We start from the raw sequence: 20,896 nt of genomic DNA, 5'->3' as shown, positions 1-20,896 counted from the left end.
TGTAATGGATCTGGCTTGTGCTGTAGTTTAATATTACTTGCCACTCTGTTTTTAGGGTAGAGGGGACAATGAAATAAAAGACAGAAGTTCAAGTCATGACCGAAAACCTAGAGAAGAGTTGAAAGAAGGGAAGAAGCAAAGAGAAAAGGAAAGAGACAAGCATAAAGATAATGAGGACAGGCACAAAGACCTGGATGGGGATAATCTTGGAGAAGGTGAAAAACATGCAAGAGAGAAAAGCAAGAACAGAACATCCAAACAAGGAAGAGAATTGGAAAAAAGCAGAGAGAAAGAAAAAGGTGTGGAACGAGAAAAAGATCTGGAACATGATAAAGGACGAGAGAAGGAAAGAAGAAATGAAGGAGGAAAAGAAAAGGAAAAATTGAAAGAAAGAGACAAAGAGAAGGGCAGAGACAAAGACCGAGAGAGAGGAAAAGATAGAGAGAGGGACAGACGAAGGGAACGAGGCAAAGATGAGCAACGCTCGAAAGAACAAGCAACGGATAAAGCAGAAAAAAAGGTAAAACAAACCATCTATTGGGGGAAAAGGTCCCTTAGTAATGTGTGCTCTTCACGCTGTGGTTCACTCTCTGACAAGGGGCACATTCCCAATCGTTGCTCCCTGTGTTGCTCTTCTCTTGTCTGGAACCCACAACTGCCTTCAGATCCATCTTGTTGTGTTTCACTTCATCACTCAAGCTGTGGCTGGTTTTGGATGCTGTATCCTGCTGACGTTCTCTAAATCTCTCCTAGCCTCTGTTTCTCTTCCGCTGTTTGCCAGTGGTGACTACAGAGTAAGGGACACCTGAAGTGTGAAAACAGGTTAATTTTTGTGAGAAAGATAATGTACAGATACATCTTCCCCCGTCTGGAGGCTTCCTTTCCCCAAGGGTTGCTCAGAAAAGGTGTCGTGCAAAAGTTAGTTTTGCTTATGTATTATCAGCGGAAGTATACGTGGGTGTGTGGAGCCCTCTGGGTTTATATACAGACACTGCACTCCACCAAAACCTCCATGAGAGCACTCCCTTTGGCCTAAGGGGGACCCTCATGCCAGTAAGTGCTGGCAGGTATCAGTTAAAAGAAGAAAGATAAAAAGAAACTTGCCTTATGATATTCAGAATTACCATACATGGATTTTTATCGTCAAGGCCTTTTCCTTTAAATGACGTAATGTAGGTCATTCATTGATACTAGGTAACTCTGGTTGGGTATAAAGCAACTGTCTTTTTCTTCAGTCTGCAGGGTCTGAGGAAACTTTAGCTAAGAAAACAGAGAGATCTTCTAAAGACACCAAGACTGAGCCAGATAAAGAGGTAACTATTGCAAAGTGATACAAAAGCTTTATCAAGCTGGCTATTTTAAGTGTCACATTTACAAAATATTAATTCAGACTGGGCTCTGGGAGTCTGTCACCTGAGGATTGCTGTAGTTCTTAAAATTGTTTTAAATTAAAATACAATTGTAAGATTCTAAAGCAGATGTATTAAAAGTGAGTTCAGCAACTTTAAACCAGATACTGTACACAGGTTTCTTACGTTACCCACAGCACTCATCTAGTTGTGATACTTGCTATTTGTGTACTTTTAAGAAACCTTCTCTGCACTTACACAGGAAAAATCAGTGAGATCAGTGTCACTTGGATTTTTTAGCCCTACAGTATTTGGGGTTTCAGACTCTGCAGAGGAATGTCTGTCTGTCCCACATTTTTTTATCTGAAACTTTTCTATTGGCTTTAAATTTTATAAAATCTTATTTTGCAGAGCGCAGAGGAAGACCTTGAAAAAGGTCATTGACAAAGGATTTTCATAAAGTCCCTTGCATTAAACAATCTCATGAAAGTAGAGGCTGACTAGCATTGCTCATCTGGATCAGAAGAGGGATTTAAAAGCAAACTGGCAGAGTATCTCTCCAGAGCATAGTCTCCTGTTGATTGGCTAGATCTCCAAAAATCAACATGACTTTTGTGCCTCTTATCACATAAATGCAGTTGTCAGAGGAGTGTGACTGCTGATACCAGAGGCCTGAGTAGCAGATTTAGATGTAGCACAGTTTTTTTTTTAAACAAACACAAATAAGACCTCGCAAAATGTGCAAGTATTTGTACGTACTTCTTGGGCATAATCTTAAATTAATGTTTCCAGATTAATTTGACTGTAAAGTAAAAACTGTGATAACAGTTAGCTATTATTTTGTATCTGTTACCATGGTGCATGCGTTATACAAAAATAGAAAACCATGTTTTCATTCCTTACCTGACATAAACAAATCACTAAACTAGCTCTCTTAGAAGCCTCTGCACCTATTTTCAGCTTCTTTCCCACCTGTGCTAATAAACATATCACCAAAAGTCTGGAGAGAATACTTGAGCAGACCAGATGTGCCTCAAAAGCTTTCAGCCCAGATTTTGCTGGAATGCTAGTTTTATTTTGCCTGTTGCATAATGTTTGGAATGTAAAACGATGGTAGTAAGTAAAATAAGCTACTTCATTATCACCCTCACTTTTGTTTGTAGTAGTTTTACTTTTCAGTAAATCGTAGCGCTTCTAAAGAGAATGAAACCAAAACATTTCCTATCTTGTTGCAGGTAAAATAACAGCAAAAATCTAATGAATAAATTTATCAAAACCAGTTGCTTTATTTAATATCATCTGTTGTTCATTTGTGTAGTGACTTTTCTGACCATAATGTCTGTATGTTCTTTTATTTCAAGACATCTGAAATTCTGATGGCAGAGGTATGGACCTTAGTATTTTTGGTGCATACTTTACTCCCAGTTTTTAATGGCTCAAACTAGTTCTTAAATCTGACTTGCCCATAGATTGCTTGCTTGCCTGCCTGTGGATGCTTATAGTGACAAATGGCTCCTGCAAATAGTAGAAACAATCACATAATTGCAACCACAGTTTTAAAATAGTTATTTTTCAGTTTTGTTTTAGGACAGAATCAATAAGGTCTCTCCGCTGTCTGCATTTTTAAACCCCATTATGCTTGTGAACATTACTAGCACAGTTTCCCCATTCTGTGCCTCCTAAATGCAGATTTACAGGCCCTCCACCGGCATGTGATCTTTGCCTTCTTAACGTTAACAGTGTCTCAAATTATTACCAGAAGGGTGCACTGCTTTTTGAGATTCTAGCTGTATTGCAAATAAGAAGATGATTTCCTTGCTTCCTTTTTTTCTCTTGTATATTTCATTTTTATCTCAAATGGTGTGGTGGGTGTTTTCTTAAGGCATGGGTAGAGTGGGATAGTCATGTATTTCAGATATCGCAGATGCAGGAAATACTGTGCTGTTTAGCTTGGAGCAATTTTCAGTTCTACGTTTTTTATCTATTTTTTTTAAAGGGTGAAAGTCCTGCGAGAATACCAAGGCAGTCTTCAACAAAGGGACCCCGGCAACGAATCAAAGCTGGAGGAGAAGGTAACTGGAAAGCATTTTTGTCTATTAAATAGGCTTGCAAGATGAATAGAAATCTCATATATTTATAAAGTATCTTTATTATTTCCTGTCCATATTATATACACAAAACCTTATATTTATAGCTGAGTATCTAGAATTTCCCTTTCAATGACATATTTTTGGCTAGATTGTGTGCGTAAATATATCTATTCCCAATTTAACATGCAAAACAAAAACTACTAATAAAAAAAGCCCTCCAAAACCCACAGAAAAGCTGCACATGCAAAATTGCAGACACAAACTTAGAAGCTAATGTTGAAAATTTGGTACTGTAGATTAGATGACCTTTAAAAAGTCTGAAAACTTTATTTTTTCTTTTACAAAGGATCTTGATGCTCAATAAGCTATCAGGACTAGACAAATATTTCCTTTAAAACTTTGTCTGGGTGTGGGTGGGTGCATACTGTGGCATTGCTAAAGAATTGACTGCTTATATTCATAGCTAAGTGTCTATAATTTCCTTTTCAATATGCAACTCTTGAGGGCAAAAGATTTTGGAAGATTTAAACTTGATATACCTTATTATAGGGCACTCTTTACCATGGTATCTGGGTGCCTTTGCAAAGATCTCAATAATGAGACAAAACATGATGATGTCCTGCAACTTTGAAACTGATCGCTTGACCAGGAACCCAGCATTTCATAATTTATCAGTTGGCAAGACTGTGGCATAGACGTGTATTTTAAAATTCTTTCTGCTAGCAGTCCTGGACATACATTTATTTTGAGAGAGTGTAAATTCTAGAAGTGTGGGCCTGCTCTTAAGAATGTCTTTTTTTTTTTCTCCTCCGGCTCCTACAAGTTTTCACCTCGAGAGCATGAAGTTTCAGATTTGTGCATACAAATCAGTTATGTGCTTTCTTGGCAATGGCAAGGTGGTTCATCAGGGCATAATCTCTAGTATCCAATAACTTAATTTCACCTTGCATCAGTTGGAAAAGCCAGAAAGTAAAAACCAGGTCTGATATGCTTTTATGAGCGCCACACATTCAGCAGATGGTTGGGTGAACTCCGGCCTGGACGGGAGTTTTGGGATAGCTTTTGCTTACGGTTTCTGTCCTTCTGCAATAATCCAGTTGAGAGGTCAAAGCAGGGTTGACGGTCACACATCCTGTATCTGACAGGATGGGACACAAGGGATCATTGGTGATCAGCGTAACCTGCACGTTTAGCAATAACAAGAAGTCAAGTAGGATTCCTAGATGATAGCCGTCTTGATGATTCGGGAGGATGCCCCCAGTGATGGGAACAGATCTGTTTTGGTGGGTTCTCTGTGCTTTCCTCAAGCTCTCTGCAGAGGCTCAGGCATTCCGGATTGCACTTCACCTAGCTTTTTCCATCCTGGTCTGTTTCTGCCTAGGGAGTCCGAGTTGGAGAAGGACAGGGAGCAAGGTTTTGTCAGGACATGGCTGACTTTGTAGCCCCTGTTGCTTCCCCCGGTGGCATCACTGAGATGCTGATGAATAAAAGGGCTGATGAATGGACACAAGCAGGGTCAATCTGAGGCCATTCTGCCCAGGCCCACTAGGGTTTGCAGTCCTAGCAGAAAAATTGAGCACGGCATCATGTGCCTAGCATCTGCCCCATCCTGAGAGGAGGGGGAGAGGAGAGGAGAGTCTGGCAACAATGGGACGTAGTTTGCACTTGTGGCAGGCTTACGGGAGGATGCTGTTGCCCCACTAACTGCACCGGGGCTTTCCTTGGTTTAAATAGCTCTGTGCAGAAAGCCAGGTGCGCTCTAGGGTTCTCGAGTTTCACCGGATTTGAAGTAGAGCTTCAGCACGTGCCATTATATCTTTCACATTTGTGCACTAGTTTGTCATTTGATTAAATACAAATACTGGCAGATGCCATTATTCAGACACAGATCTAGTCTGAATCAGAGAATTTTCACGTTGCAAGCATGGTAGGCCAGGCTATAGTGGCATATGTGGGAAGAAGCTAGATCTCTGTGCCACAGAAGCTTGACCTATACAAAACCAGTTTAAACCAAAGTTTCAAAAGTCTTGTGTTTCTTGTTTCTGTTCCTTTTCTCATTTTTGCTAGTTCTCTTAACCAAAGTGGCTGTAATATCGTGATGAGTGGCAACTAGCTGTGTACACCAAGGTGAAATACAGAAAAAAGAAAATTAGGTTCCCATTGGTATTAGACTCTTACTTCTGCACTACCTCCAAACTTCCCCCTCTCCCCCCTCCCCCCCAAAAAACCCGAACCCAATACCAACCCTTGAGTAAACCAAGAAGAAAATCTGTCTAAGAGACTCTCTGGGGTTTCCTGCTTTAGTGTAATGTTGGGCTCAGGTGTAGCTAAGAAAACTTTGCTGTGGTTTGGGTTCCTACCTAACTCCCCGTTAACAAGAAAACAAAAGGAGGACATGTGGAAAGTGCCCACTTTGACAGCATGCAGACCGGAGTCAGCTCTAGGACTGATACGGGTGGGACAGGCAGCACTCTGAACTTTCTCTTCCCACCCTGCCAGCGTACCACAGCTGTGTTTGAAAAGATCAGTGAGTGACCATGTAGTTGTCTCCAAGCCCATTCAGTCCTTGGCCTCTGTCCCAAGACTGTCCAAGTTATTTCCTGTGGCAATGGTTCTGGTAGGGCCACACTTGCCTTTTAGGTAGTGGGCAGAGACCACCAATCCATTCCTTTGAGCAGGCAATTTAACAGTTAGGAGATGAGAATCTATTTGAGTCCACACAGAGCACAGTAGACCCGAGCTGGATACCAACTCTCAGTCTCTGTTGCAACATACCCCTGCCAGGAATTTCTCTTTAGTGTCTTAGGCCATGGTTAAGTGAGGATTTTAGCCTCTTGTTCATTCTAGCTAACTCTCAGAACTGCTGTCCTGTACGTTGTGAAAATGTAACATATCTTATTTATCTTCCAAGGTTCTTCATTACAGCTGATTAGGTCGCCACCTGCAGTTAGTAAGTGCATTAGTTATGGTATTTGTACACCAATTGAGTCTATACAGTTTCCTTTCAAATATCCTAAATGCTTATCTCATAACTTTCATGTCAGGAAGAAAGGAATCTAAAAACAGTACAGCTAGTGCCACAACTGAGAAAAAGCTTAGCCCTTCATATATGAAAGCCAGGAAGAACATTCTAGTGAAACAGCTAGGTAAGAAGCAAACTTGTCTGTTAACCATGGCTCATATTTTTTTGGTTCTCGAGTTGGTGTTTCCATATTCCAAGCTTTTTCCTCATTGCTACATTCATTTTAACTGTTTAATGTGACGCATACTTTCCTCACCATGTCACACTATGCACATTGGTCGCACCAGCAGTAATTCTGATTCTTACATGAATTCAGATAGTGCTTTTAAATCAAGGCAAGTTTCTCCTCTATTTGGCTTTTACAAAGGTAAGAAATACCACTGAGAGACTTTGTTTGGCAAAGGAGATGTTTGGGTCTTCATGTCCCTTATTCTTGGCCTGGAACGTTCCTGCTATTCCAGCTTTTTTTCCAGATTGCTAATCATGGTGCATTATTCAAACCACTTCATGTACTAGATTCAAATCCCTGATGTCCAGGAATTGCTCCCAAGCTAGCTTGATTCCCAGGTGTCTGAGGCGAAAGGCTAACGTGTTATGTCAGACCATGGGAACAATACTGAAAAGAAGATAGGGCCCCACTTTTGAAAAGGGTCTAGAGTACCTGGTAGGATTTCCACAAGTGCCCATGTGCCTTGGAGGCATTCATTTCCTGTCTTAATGCCTACTGCAAACACTTCTGTGGCTGCTGGACGTTTGTCAGGGGGCTGTGAGCTTTGAATGTTCTTTTTAATGTTAAATCTGAAAGAAATATTGCCAGGAAGAGAAGAGGCTTGCATTACAAGACCTGCAAATGCAGTTGTTGTGTCCATAAAACTGAAATGGAAACTGCAGGGATCTTTCCAGATTAATGAATTTGCAGTAATTAGAACCAGTTAGAAACCACCCTTTTTATTAAGAATAGTTTTTCAATATTGCAATTTTATTTTTAATTATCCTCTATAGTTACATATTAAATCTATTGTCATTCAAGTTACCAGTGAGTAGCTATTTTCACTGTTGTGTGTCCTGTAGTAAAACTCATTGCATAGCAATGCAAATATTAAGTTAATCTGTAAATTTTATATTGCAATTGTCAGTGATTTTTATAACACAAAAGCTGATTTACTCCTTCCATTAAATCAGTTGTGATTTTTGGTCCGTAGTTGTGCTTGACAGAGCATGTGAGCAGCTTTCCTTTTAAAAGAATGAATATTTTTGTGGCATGATATTGTTTCACCAGAGCATTTAGACCTTATGTAAAGAAAATACCAGATTGTGCGTATGTTCGGAGTGCAGCCTCTTTAGAGGTGTCTCACACAGGCTTTTGTAAAGTAATACAGATATGCAGGTGTCATGCTGGCGGACCAGGGAAGAGGAAAGCTTGGGTTTTACATTAAAACACTCTTGACGTGCCAGTAAATCCACAGTCACAAGTACGTAGTAGTGAGGAGCTCCATTGTGCATAGGGATGTAAGTGACGAGTGGAGTGAGTGCTCGACTACTTGCTTCTCTCCACCCACCCGATGCCTCTCTACCAGAGGCAGCATGCAGGGAAGGGGAGGAAGCAGGAGCTGGTGCTGGGGAGAGCTGGCTTAAAAGCTTGTCCCAGCCCAGGAGCTAACCCTGTTGTGACTCTGCCCAGGAGCTCTTACGTCATTTAAACTGCAGCGCTGCAGTGGCAGCAGCAAGTGCCCCCCCCATCAACTAATTGAGCAGTGGATGGAAATTCCATCAACTACTCGGTTAGCTAATTAACCATTACAGAGTGCAGCAAAAGTACTTCCCCTTGTGCGGTGTGAAAATCCAAAGAGTGCATGCTTGGGTAGGCTGCTCCTAACAACGGCGATGCACCCTAGACCAGTGTTTCTCAACCTTTTTTATAACGTACCCCTTTTCAAAAATAACTGTAAGTACCCCCAGTACCTACACTTTTCAGACACGCACAGTTTTTTTTCTACCATTGCAACACATTTGCTTAAACAACTTAATCGTAGCCAGGCAGGTGATGACATTTTTGGGTGTAAAAAGTACAAAAATAATTAAGCGCTGTAAAACGTACAACAAAAATTCAGTTTTCTCCAAATTTCAGTTGTGTTGACATACCCCCCCCTCTAGACTTCTCTCGAGTACTCCTAAGGGTACTTTTACCACTGGTTGAGAAACACTGCCCTAGGCACCTTGTGCATATATTACATAATTTAGCAGCTGACTCTGAAATGTTTGGGAGTATGTCCCTGATGTGTGAGGTTCCTATCTCATTGTAAACTATTTTATGTCAGGAAGAAAGGAAGCTAGTAAAACTGCTGCTAGTGTCTTGGTTGAGAAGGCAGCTAGTATATTAAAAGAGAAAGCTGAGTCAGTCACAACAATGCAAGAACCAGGTAAGAGCAAACAATGCTTGGTATGTCATAACTGAATAGTGTTTACTTTTTATTAAACACTGGCCATAGCAGTGTCTTCATTGTTTACCTTGTTGGATAGTCCCATGTAATATAGGAATTACTACACCAGAATAGCTCAATAGTCCAGTTTGTGACTGTTGCTCCTTGCAAGTGCTTCAAAGGAAGGTGCTAGAAATCCTCTAGTGGACAATTATGAAATAACATACCAACAAGCCATCTTGATTCCTAAAATCATTAGTGGTTGGCTTATATTCTGATGTATGAGGGCTCATATCCCTTGTGCATATTAATATTCTTTTCTGATATACCTGGGTCTTTTCACCAGCTGTACAAACATCTCTTCCTACTAAGCTCTTGGCCTTGGGGCAGAGTTATAAAGCTTGATTATGTGTAGTGGTCCACATTTAACAGTTTTAAATGGGTTGACTTTCATATTCTGTGAATGTCTCTGTGCTCTTCTCTTACGAGCAAAGCTAAATAAGGGCACCTGGTTTTACCTTCTCTGTACCACGCATTACATTGTGTACTTCTATCATGTCCCCTCTTGTTTTTCCTCTTAATAGTCCTTCTCTTTCCAGACTCTCCCATGCGTGTCATCTTCTTCACCACCTCTCTCTGGGCCCATTCTAGTTCTGCTGCAGTGTTGGGGCAAAGCCAATGAGCTGAGCACATTGTTCCATACTATTGATTTCTATAATGGTCTGTTAATACGTCGGGTAGTATTTTCTGTTCCATTCTTTACACGGCCTAGTAGCGTGTTTGCTTTTTCCACCATTGATGCTCAGTGAGCTGCCACAGTGGTGTGGTGAATGTAGAGCCCAACAATGTGCATGAGTAGTTCACGTTATTCTTTCCAATATGCATTATCTTGCATGTGCCCTTGCGTTACACAGACAACAGGGAAATTAGTTTAAGGTAGTGGGCATATGAAATTCTCTCCTCATTTTAGATAGACCGTAGCAAAAATAATTGTTCTTCCAGCATTAAAAAGCTGACTAATAACCATAGATTAGGCATTTTGTGATGTGATTAAATTAAAGTTTTACAGTGCATGTTGTGGAAGTAGTTCCTTGATAACATGCCATGATCTTATTACTGAACACAAGTTATTGAAACTAAGTCAGTTATGTGCCATGTAATCCACAGGTTTCACTAGGTAAATACAGCATCAGTTACATTCTTACCCTGCTAGTAGATGATACTGGATATTTATTGATTTGTAAACTGTTCTTAAATAGAATAAACTCTGTGTTTGTAGCTCAGACAGTCAACATAGTTTTGCTGCTTGGGATGAAAAACTTGCTGTGGTGGGGTGGTTTTATTTTATTTTTTTAAGTGTGTACTTCACAATCTACGTAAAAAAAAAAAACCTATCGCACATTTGTAGCTTTCCTTATTTGCACTCAAGATTCTTCCCTAAACCAGAACAATCCATAAACAGGTAGTGAAGTGGACTAAATATGTAGCACAGCAACTTATTCTAAATTTCTATTATATCATTAATTTCTTCCTCTTGTAAATTCTGTTATGCTAGGAATAGTGGAGACTAATAGTCCTGCAGATAGCATGTCAGATGAAAAAGCAGCTAGCATATTGCATGCAAAAGCTGACCCCAAACCTGCAATAAAACACCAAGGTAAGAATGAAATCTTGTTCAGTATCCTTCTGAATTCTCTGGATTCTTCATTTGGGTCCATGCTCCTAAGGGCATGTACCAAGTTCAGATGTGTTTTCTTCTCTCCAGTTCAAATGCTGCCCTGTAACTATTAGTGAGCACCTTGCCTACTGAGGACTTGACTTCCTATTGAAGCACAAGACCTTTCAAGTAAAAGCTTGAGGCTAGTAGGTGCTACTCTGATATTTGCCAGTGAGTGGTAGTGACAAGTCACTCCACAACTGAGATCCAGTTGTTTTCATGAATAACGCTAGGGAAGATCTGAGACCCTGTTAGACACCATAAAGGTTATTTCCCAGTGCTATGGTGACCAGAAACTATTATTTTTCTCCAGCAACGAAGTATGGTTTGGGGTGTGCTGTGCGAGGGATAGAACCAGGACAGCATGTGAGCAGGGAAGGGAGAAGGAAGTGCGATAACAGACTTTGTTGTTGCACTTACACTTGAGTGCAGGCAGAACTGCCAAGCATGTGACTGTATCTCAGGGGAGAGCCAGGCCAGCTCCACCTCCTGTCAAATGATTGAATGACTTCAGGGTGTTCCCATTTGTTCAAGTGGTTGGGTTTTCCCCAGCATATCTACAGACTGTTGCTAACCGGCACAAGAGTTTAGAGCAAATTTCATCTCCTCCTCCTTATTTCACTATTTTTAAGGCCCACTTAAGGTGTTCAAAGAATTGCAATGTGAGAATATCTAATTAACAGGGTAAGTGGATATTGTCACCAAATAGAAACAAATCAAGAGCGTAGGCTGAAAGCTGAACCAGTTTATTCTCCAGATCCAGACACATGAACTTATGGGAAAGTTACCCTAGCTGTTGCCTTCCTATGGGGCTGGCCAGATCCAGCATGGAACTGCAGCTGTACACTGGTGGGTGTACTGGCTGGGGGCTTGGCAGCTTGTTGCAGCAGCACCACGTGAAAGTGAGCCCAGGCTGGTGGGACTGGGGGTAGTGGTCTCAGAGGTACCACGTTCCAGGTGGCACTCCAAGGGGAACCCATCCCAGGGAGGTGATTGGTCTGTGGAAGTTTGGCCTTGAGGAAGGAAGACATCACTATGGTAGCAGTCCAGTTGTCAAGGGTTAGAGTGTTTTCCAGGTTATCTTTGCATGGGGCATGATGCTTGTAATGAAGGGAAAACAAAGTGTTGCCTATTCTGCTCCCGGGGTGGCCTCTGTCTGGGCTCCCTCTCTGCTTTCCACTGCAACTGGCATCAGCTCTTCTCTGTGCTCTCTTCTCCCCATTCTGGTAATCCTGCAGGTCATCCTCCTGTCTATTGTCCCAGCATGGCTGAGACACTGCTGGTCCTCAGATCTCCATGCTGTCAGCTGTGCTTCCTGTATTGCTTCCCCTCTCTCCTGATCGGCTTGGCTCCCTGCACCTTAGTCATGGCTGAGGGAAGAGGAAGAGCAGTGCTCTGCAGCTGTCCAGCAAGTCCTGCTCAGTCACAGGAAGTTCTCCATTAGAACTGTCAGCTTTGTGACTTAGCTCCTAGGCTCGCTCTCCTGAGCTCCATGACAGAAATGTCTGTTGTGCTAAGGAGAGTTAAGGTTAAATGATTTCCATCCCTTTTCTGGCAATGGTCAGTTTCTTAACTTTGGTAGTTAGTGATGTAGGTTCAGCTGTACGGTCACATGGAGTATTTTGCCCCTTTTGAGTTTTAGGCGTTACCATTCAGAGAGAATCTATTGCACTCAGGTAATTAGCATGGAATCCAAGGCAGCTGTCTGCGGTATTCGCATCAGCAGCAGTGCATAAGAATTAGACCTAGCTCTCCCTATAATATATGTAGTTCTTTAAAGCGTTTATAGGGTGGCTGTGAAGACTGCTTCTAAATATTCCAATATCTGTTTTTCTGTAGACCTTTCATTTGTTAGAGTACTTGTGGATTATGCTACATTTACATGCAAGGGAAACAGCTCCTTATGGTCTGGTCAGCAGAAAGTGTCAGGAGTTTCTTGTCTGTGGTTAAAATTGTTTCAGCCCACAGTTAAGAGACTGCTTTGTGTTCTGTGACCCTGTGGCTATCGTGCAGAACAGACTGGGATTCTGTGCCAGCAGTACTCCACAAAGTGATTTGCTCTTCATGCTAACGAGTTGATCCCTTTTTCAGTTGTAGATTTCTGTAGTTCTGTTCTAGTGCTAGATATCTAGCTTGATCACTGTTTTCTTTAGCAAGATACAAAATCTCTATCTAAAGACTGATTAATGTGTTTTATTTTTTCAGGAGAATCTGCCAGTGATGCAGGTATAGTAAGGATTATGTTGAACGATAAATAGCACTCAGAAAATACCTATCAGCAGTTAAAAATAAATGTGGTGTAGTAGTAACAGTAGTAGTAAATAATGTTTATAGTTTTAGTAGTATTTTTCACACACTAGTATACCTCAAGTAATGTTTATAAACAAAAATGAAATGTAAATCATTTCTGTTTTCACACTTTTTGATACATTTTATTCAAGTAGTTCTAGGTCAGAAATAATAAAAAGCCACCTCAGGAGTTGGTCTGTACTTAGGGTTAAGTAGCGTTTCTGTAACATTTTTGTTTTAGTACAACAGTTTAATATATTAATAAGCAGACGCAGCATGAAACTTGCCTTGCAAAATATTGTAGGTAATTACTTCAGCATCTTCTTCAGTGACATTTCCATCTTCTGCTTTCCTAATGTCAGCAAAAGCATAGAACGACCTTGCTTCTCCCTCCCCCTCACCCTAATGTATGCCTTTATGGCTTCAATTTATGTTCAAGGTGAGCTGCAAAATTTACTACCCCAAATTGCATGTGGGATGGACAGTTCTGCTAGGAGGGGGCTGTAAATATGCCTTTTAGAAAAATGAAATTTGCTGACAAAGTCCGTGGCATTTTGCTGTGATGTTCTACAAGCTTTCACGGTGTGATGTTGCAGCCCTTGTTGCCCCCCATGGCACTTACAAGCCCAGAAGAGTTCACTCAAGTTTTATGTGCAGTATGGTTTTCATCTCAAGGTTAAATCATATTTTAAAGACTCTGTAACTGCTCATGTATGTGAGATACTAGATTCCTGGCTATCTTTAGGCCAGCCCTGCACTCCAGCAGAGTTTATTGGTAGCTGCTATATCAAAGAAGGATGCATTTTGAGAGATCTGGTTTCCCTCTGCAGCTGATTTGAGTACAGTTGATTCTGTTTCAAAGGATAAATTCAGTTAGCAGCCTGCACCTCCTCACTTAATTTTAAAGTCTTGCAGGGAACCTTTTAATGAGAGTTAGGTATTCTAGGAAGCGAGCACACCCTGCCCCCAGGGTTAGAAAAAACCATCCTGATGCAAAGTGCTGACTTTACAGTGTGAGTAGGAAAACTGCCATTCTCAAACCAGCTAAAACGCATGTACGAGAGAAGGGCCTGGTCTTCGCACTAATCATAACAGAGGACTTTGAGTTAAGGCTGCCAAATAATCTTATTTCATCTTAATTTCTGACGCTCCATTACTGTAGTGCGTAACTGCTTACAGAAGTAGGAGGGAGATCTTTGGAAAGCACATGATAGTATGCATCAAGGCCTAGTGTTGTCAGAAAGACTGCACACATGCCCAAGACTAAGTAATCTGTGGTAGTCTTCACCAAAGTCTGAGTGGCTCACGTCATTCTTGTGGCATATATAAAATAGGCAAAATATTTCTCCATGAGGAAACTGAGGAAAAGGAAGGCTTATATGATTTGCCAGGCCCACAAAAAGCCCATGGCAGAGTCAGCAATAAGAACCAGGTTTTCTGATTCTTAGTTCAGTGTTGTACTGTCTAGGCTCTCTGTCCTCCCTTGCCACAGGGTGATATGGCTTGTTAACTCCTAATTGTCTTACCCATTAGTCTGTGCCATCAACTTAATGTTAAAGCAGAATTTCTGTACGTTACTAGTGTTTATGCCTATTCCTTTACTCTAACAAAGTAACGTAATGCTGGGCCCACGCATTTTGAATACATAGTCTACTGACATTCTACCTAATTTAATTTTAACTTAAAATCCTTAGTCTCCATCAATTAAAAAAGAAAGGGGGTGTCCTGCTGGTTTAAAAAAATATGTTCAGGGCTCAGAATAAAAATAAATAGAAGTTAGGGAAATGGGACAGCTGAGATCAGTCAGTAAAGTATTTAGATGTGTGTGTAGCCTCATGGACCACAGTGGTGGTACATGTGCTCTAGGCTAGTGTAACAGCAGCTGTAAATATATAATGGGGAGAAGCTTGCAATTGCAATAGATTTTAAGTCATAATGTTCTTCAATATGAACCTCCTGTCCCTTCCCATACGTATCATACGTACAGCTAAGAAGAGACCGTTGCCATGCCACTTTGGGCGAATGGGGGTGAGCTTGGCTAGCACATTAAAGCTGGAGAATTTTTCCTACCAGTACCTATAGGGATAGTGTTTGCATCCTTTCCCTCCTACCCCCTTCTGGGCTACGTAAGTGCAGCATCACCATGGCCCTCCTTAGTTCCGTCTCGCTGCATGCATCAAGAATCTGAGTATTGTGACTTGCCTTCACACTTGTGTAGTGGAAGTGTTCTCCATATTCTCTCTCTCCCCCCCCCCCCCCCCACAACTTTGACTGGTTAAGGGACTGAGGAACCTCTTCTTTGCATGAAAGTCCCTACCCCAGTCTATGATCTTCATTTAGTTCTTGGAGCCCTCATGGAGCCTCCTTGTGATTTGAGGTGGCCTGCTTGCTATTCTGCTTGTCCACAAAGACCACCTGGAAGAGTTGGGGAAATCAGAGGGCCTTTTGGTGGATCCTTCCTTTACAGTATTTTTCAGTGATACAATATCCATATGTTCACGTCCCAGAGTCCTTCAGCTGAGTTTTATCTGACCTAGACTATACATTTGCTGATCTCTCTGTGGCCAGAGACATTGGCTTTCTACCTCAGTGGAAGCAAACCATTCTGGAAGTCTCTTGAGACAAATATTTCTACACTGTAGACAAATGTAAGTATTCTTCTGGTTCTACTTAGAGACCATCCAGGGTGGTTGGACTTTCTAGGAGACTGTCAGTGCCTAGCCGCCTGCTCAGATTCTGGCTCACTCTACTAAGGTGCAGTCAACATCCTGGCCTTATTAGGGACTTCCAGGACCTGAAATCTGCCGGGCTACTACATGGACTTCAACACATACTTTCTCCAAATGCTATGCCTTGGTTCGTGCCTCTAGATCTGATGTGGCAGTGGACAATGCAACTCTGTCATCTGAGCCAGACTCTTCGGAAACTCCCTCCTCTTGCGGTACTGCTCACAAGTTACCTGAAGTGGCGCACGTGTAGGGACGCTCTTTGAAGAAGAGTGAAAGGTTACTCTGTGCAGTAACTAATTCTTCGACAGGTGGCTCCTTATGGGAGATGCGATGTTCACCCTCTTTTCCCTTTGCTTCAGAATTTTCTTGGAGGGATTTTGCAGTAGACAAGGAATTGAGAACAGTTCACCTATGCTGTCTTCTATGGCTTCAGCAAGGCATAGGCATCTGTGGGGCCTGTGCACATGCCCAACAATCTGCTCAAAAGGGGACACACTTGAAGCATTACATCCCATCTGTCTTGGAGTGTCCAGCCTGGCTTGCTGCGGAGGAACTAAGAGAGGTTGGGGTGGTGCTGGCCATATGTAGCCATGGTAGAGTTTGAAAGAAAGGGCCCCACCTCCTCCCTTTTACATATTACGAGGCAAAGTTCTCGGGCTTTGGTGTCTGGGTGTGCATACACCTGAGTGGAATACACGTCTGCACCCAAAAGAATACCAATTATGAGACAGGTAAGTTACTATCTTTTTCCAGATGGCAAAGGTTGCACTATTGTGAATGAATGTAAATGGAGTAGACATTTATTTCCTAATGTCCAATTGGACTATAAGTTCAATATGTAAATAGCTTTAAATGTTTTAGGAGAAAGCTTCAATGACTTAAAAGTTCTTTTGAGTTGACTTAAAAGGCTTTGGTTTACAAAGAAATTTAAAAAATAAACTTGGTGTTTGTCATAGTGGATTTAGTTAACTGGCACACTGAGTTTTTCTGATAAACTAAAATACTGGGGTACAACAGCTTAGATTTCCACTACAAACTTGTAATAATGACTAAGATGTGATGTTTTTTTCCTTGTAATAGAAGGAGAAGCTGGAAACCAAACCTCTGAGAAGCCAGTGGTGTCTGAGAATGGAGAAGTATCTAATGATCTCCCACCTCCCATCATCCAAAGGTCAGTTCCTATCTTTCTGTTCCTTCCTAACCTAACTAGAACAGGTCTGAAGAAAGGCAAATTAACTTGAGACTAAATAAGGGCCCTTATAATAATACATTGCTGCTAATGATAATCTGCATTGATAAGATGTGTCAAATGATGCTACCTTGTAGTAGGTATGGTTGACTTCACTGACTTAATGAACAGTTATTTCCAGTTTACAATTTGTGTTGAATTTAATGTTTGTTTTGGTACCTAGTGTGCTTTGATATAAATGGTGCTATTTTAAATGACAGTGCACAGGTTGAGAATAAAATAATGAGATGTATGTTGCAATGATGCATTTCCCAAGTTTGATACTTCTGAGGTGGAGAACTCTCCTTTTCAATGGCTTGGTTTTTCCACTCGAAGGAAAAACTGGTTTACTTATCCCATAACTGTTCTTCTTCAAGATATGTTGCATATGTTCTTTCTGTGACCCAGCCTCCTATTTCTCTGCATTGGAGTTTTTTCTGTCAAGAAGGAACTGAGAAGGATCAGGGCAGCTCTGTTTTTCATGTAGAAGCAGAGGGCCTTTGAGCTGCCACTTAAGGCTAAATTTCCAATAGCTGTGCTCAGGACATGCACACACCAAGAAAGCAATGGGTGTGTGCTGCATATCTTGAAGAAAAACAGTCCTGGAATAGTTTGGTAACTCTGTTCTTGCAGTTGGAGCCAAACCCAAACTTTCCCTTTTACACTGAGATTTGTATTGGTAATGCTGAACTCAGTCCAGCTCTTTCAGTTCAATTTCAAGATAAACACAGTGAAACCGAACATAGCTGTGTTATTGAAGAGTGCACCAGGCACTCATCTGGTGCAAAACATTTTGGTTGTGCAAAGGATCACTGTGTAGAGATTTATGGAACACAGGCTCTGTTGCTTCATAGTCTGATCACAACACTTACTACTGCTGTAATATCAGGAGGTAAGTTTGATAGCCACAGTGCTTTAAGATTTGTAAAGTTCAGTTTGTGTTTTCCTGTAAATCAGTAATTTCCATGGACATGTAGTAGAAGTTTGCTTTACAGCTAAAATGAAAAATCTTGTCTTTGTTGTAGAAGACCACCACGTCCCAACAGTGCCAGGCCAGCTCCCCCCCGAATAAAAAGGCAAGAAAGTGCAGAGGTTTTACTTCCAGAGAGGTAAGAAAGGGTGTCTGAGAGAGAATAAACATTCACAGTTATCCCATTGCATCATTCTGCAATGTGCCATGTCTCCCATAAGTGACACTAAAATATATATACTGCTTGGAAAATCTACAGATTTAGTAGAGAGGAGGAAGGAAAACTGAGCTCCCAGCCAAATGAGCCTTCGTGGCACTAAAATCTAGGCCCGGAGAGGTCAAATGCAGCAAGTGATTCAAAACAGAATTCAAGCCGATATGGATTTAATTTGCTTAGATGTTGCCCAAATCAAAAATTGTTTCTGTTTAGACACATTCGTGGACCTTGTAGCTGGTTTTCTGTTACTAAACAGAGTTTCCCTTACGACTTCCAGGAATTGTTCCTTCTTCTCTAGCCATTCACAGTCTTTGTTTAATCATAGAATCAGAATACTAGGACTAGAAGGGACCTCGAAGTCATTGAATCCAGTCCCCTGCCCTCATGGCAGGACCAAGCACTGTCTAGACCATCCCTGATAGACATTTATCTAACCTACTCTGAAATATCTCCAGAGATGGAGATTCCACAACCTCCCTGGGCAATTTATTCCAGTGTTTGACTACCCTGACAGATTGGAACTTTTTCTTAATGTCCAACTTAAACCTCCCTTGCTGCAGTTTACGCCCATTGCTTCTTGCTCTATCCTCAGAGGCCAAGATGAACAAGCTTTCTCCCTCCTCCTTATGACACCCTTTTAGATACCTGAAAATTGCTATCATGTCCCCCCTCAATCTTTTCTTTTCTAAACTAAACAAACCCAGTTCTTTCAGCCTTTCTTCAGAGGTCATGTTCTCTAGACCTTTCAATCATTCTTGTTGCTCTTCTCTGGACCCTCTCCAGATGAGCTACAGTTCATCTGCAAATTTGACACCATCAGTTTAGGATTAAACAAAGACTGTGAATGGCTAGTCATCTACAAAAGCAGTTTCTCCTTCTTGGTGTTCACACCTCCAGATCAGCTGCTAGAAGTGGGCCTCACCCTCCCTGACTGAATTGACCTCATTATCTCTAGCCTTATTCTGGCCTGCATGTTTATACCTGCCTCTGGAAATTTCAACTACATGCATCTGACAAAGTGGGTCTTTGCCCATGAAAGCTTATGCTCCAGTAAATCTGTTAGTCTGTAAGGTGCCACGGGACTCCTTGTCGCTTTTGCAGATCCCGACTAACATGGCTACTCCTCTGATACTTTAAAGGTAGGGTTTCCTGTCCTGTACCTCTAGTGCCTGGCTCTGCGGGAAGGGGATTTGGTTAAGGTGGGAGCCGGGGCTGCCTAGCTCTGGAGGAGGGGCGGGTGCATTGGTATGGGGAGGCTGGGGGTGCCTGACTCTGGGGGAGGGGTGGGTGCGTGCATTTGGGATAGAGCAGTGGGTTGGGGGTGCCTGGCTCTGGGGGAGGGGTGGAGCATTGGGTTAGAGCAGTGGGCTGAGGGTGCCTGGCTCTGGGGAAAGGGTGGTGCATTGGAATGGGGGGCACTAGGGATACCTGGCTCTGGGGGAGGGGTGGGTGCATTTGGAATAGAGCAGTGGGCTGAGGGTGTCTGGCTTTAGGGGAAGGGGTGCATTGGGGGTACTTAAACATTTTTTTAAGGTACTTTATTAAAAAAAGAAATACTTAAACAACAACAAATAGTCTGGTAGTTTTTAAAGTGCTAACAAAACATTTGGATGGGATCACGAGCTTTCATGGGGACAGCCCCCTTCTGCCAATGAAAGCTCATGATACCATCTACATGTTTTGTTAGTTTTTAAAGTGCTTCTAGACTATTTTGTTGTGTGTGAAGTTTTTCCTGGTATAAACTAACTCAGCTAACCCTCTGAAGCTTATAAAAAAAGGTTGAGAAACAATGCTCGGTACCATTCCTTTTGGTGTTCCTGTTTCCTTTCTCCGTTGGCGAGTTGGGCAGGCAGGAGTTTTGGTAAAAATATATCAGAAGTGTCCACTCCTCCTCAGCTAGTGCTGGATAATCAGAGCCTCAGTTCTAAAGGAGTTGCCATTACTGAGGTGATAGATCCTTCCATGTTTTGTTGCGGATTTTCCAAAGAAAATGCCGGTGTTTTCTATAGGTCACCCCATCTCCCAGTCATAGCAGAGACTTGGGATTAACATGGTGCTCTCAACTAAAAGTCTTATAAGTGTTTGGATGTTGTGATTGTGAAACCTGGCGAGGCACTCTGCTCATGGCAAGGCTGGCCTTGAATCTTGGTATCTGTGGCTTCAGTAGAATGGCTTGTGTGAAATTTGGAAGAGCAGCTCAGAGAGACCTCTCTCCTTTACTTAAGGATAGCATCTCACGGTAACCTGAAGGAAAAAGTCCTCATGGCAGACAGACAGCCACGTTTGCAGTGTAACCTCAACCTTAGGCTACGCATTGCTTCAAGTGCCTTCAAGAAAAAGAGGGCAATGCGCTCGTGTTGTGTGTTAGTTTTATTTAAAAGTTTTTCTGAGTGTTATTTAAACAGGCAAGTTAATCTCTTACATTCATAACTAGATGTAGTTTATCACTGTGAGAGAATATGAAAAACAACTAAGTTAACTAGGTAAGTAACTTGGCAGTTAGGAAGCATTACAGATTGCTTAAAATAAATTTGATACTCTCAACATCTTTTTCCATTTAATTAAAACAATGAGTTACTCATTTGCTGTAACACTGGTTTTAAATGCTTGATTGAAATATAATGATGACATTCATATTTAGGTTGTATAAAATTTATTTCTTTTGTGTTTTATAAAGCTTACATATTTTAAGTATTTGACATTTTTTATGTAAAAGACATGAACCTAATGAAAACAGGATACGAACAAATTACAGAGAAATTATTTAACAGAATGTAAACCACAAAAATTATAATTTATATTTGTCTGTAGTTAGTAAAATAAGTAATTAATTAAACGATAAATATCCTAAGAGGTCAATTATTT

The 20,896-nt window shown here is 41.4% G+C and overlaps 1 protein-coding gene and 1 long non-coding RNA gene across 11 annotated transcripts in view; one reads left to right on the top strand and one right to left on the bottom strand.

Moving 5' to 3' along the window:
• Positions 1 to 20,896, top strand: part of IFT54 (intraflagellar transport 54) — a 47,964-nt gene that overhangs the window by 7,467 nt on the left and 19,601 nt on the right. The window contains exons 5-15 of one of the 10 annotated variants that reach the window (XM_075934083.2): positions 56 to 520; positions 1,236 to 1,313; positions 2,711 to 2,734; positions 3,346 to 3,421; positions 6,351 to 6,389; positions 6,484 to 6,585; positions 8,780 to 8,881; positions 10,437 to 10,538; positions 12,804 to 12,824; positions 16,697 to 16,787; positions 17,870 to 17,953. In XM_075934083.2, coding sequence (XP_075790198.1) covers positions 56 to 520; positions 1,236 to 1,313; positions 2,711 to 2,734; positions 3,346 to 3,421; positions 6,351 to 6,389; positions 6,484 to 6,585; positions 8,780 to 8,881; positions 10,437 to 10,538; positions 12,804 to 12,824; positions 16,697 to 16,787; positions 17,870 to 17,953 — 1,184 coding nt within the window. The remainder of the gene's footprint in view (positions 1 to 55; positions 521 to 1,235; positions 1,314 to 2,710; positions 2,735 to 3,345; positions 3,422 to 6,350; positions 6,390 to 6,483; positions 6,586 to 8,779; positions 8,882 to 10,436; positions 10,539 to 12,803; positions 12,825 to 16,696; positions 16,788 to 17,869; positions 17,954 to 20,896) is intronic. The other 9 variants (XM_075934084.2, XM_075934085.2, XM_075934088.2 and 6 more) reach the window with 9 other exon arrangements.
• Positions 516 to 20,896, bottom strand: part of LOC112545888 (uncharacterized) — a 150,701-nt gene continuing 130,320 nt past the window's right edge. Inside the window, exon 10 of the long non-coding RNA XR_012905349.2 lies at positions 516 to 805. This is a non-coding gene — a long non-coding RNA (uncharacterized LOC112545888). The remainder of the gene's footprint in view (positions 806 to 20,896) is intronic.

The sequence above is a fragment of the Pelodiscus sinensis genome, chromosome 7 (genome assembly GCF_052426305.1).
Source record: "Pelodiscus sinensis isolate ZL-2025 chromosome 7, ASM5242630v1, whole genome shotgun sequence".
Taxonomy (NCBI): domain Eukaryota; kingdom Metazoa; phylum Chordata; order Testudines; family Trionychidae; genus Pelodiscus; species Pelodiscus sinensis.
This window is presented reverse-complemented; position numbering and strand designations above follow the sequence as displayed.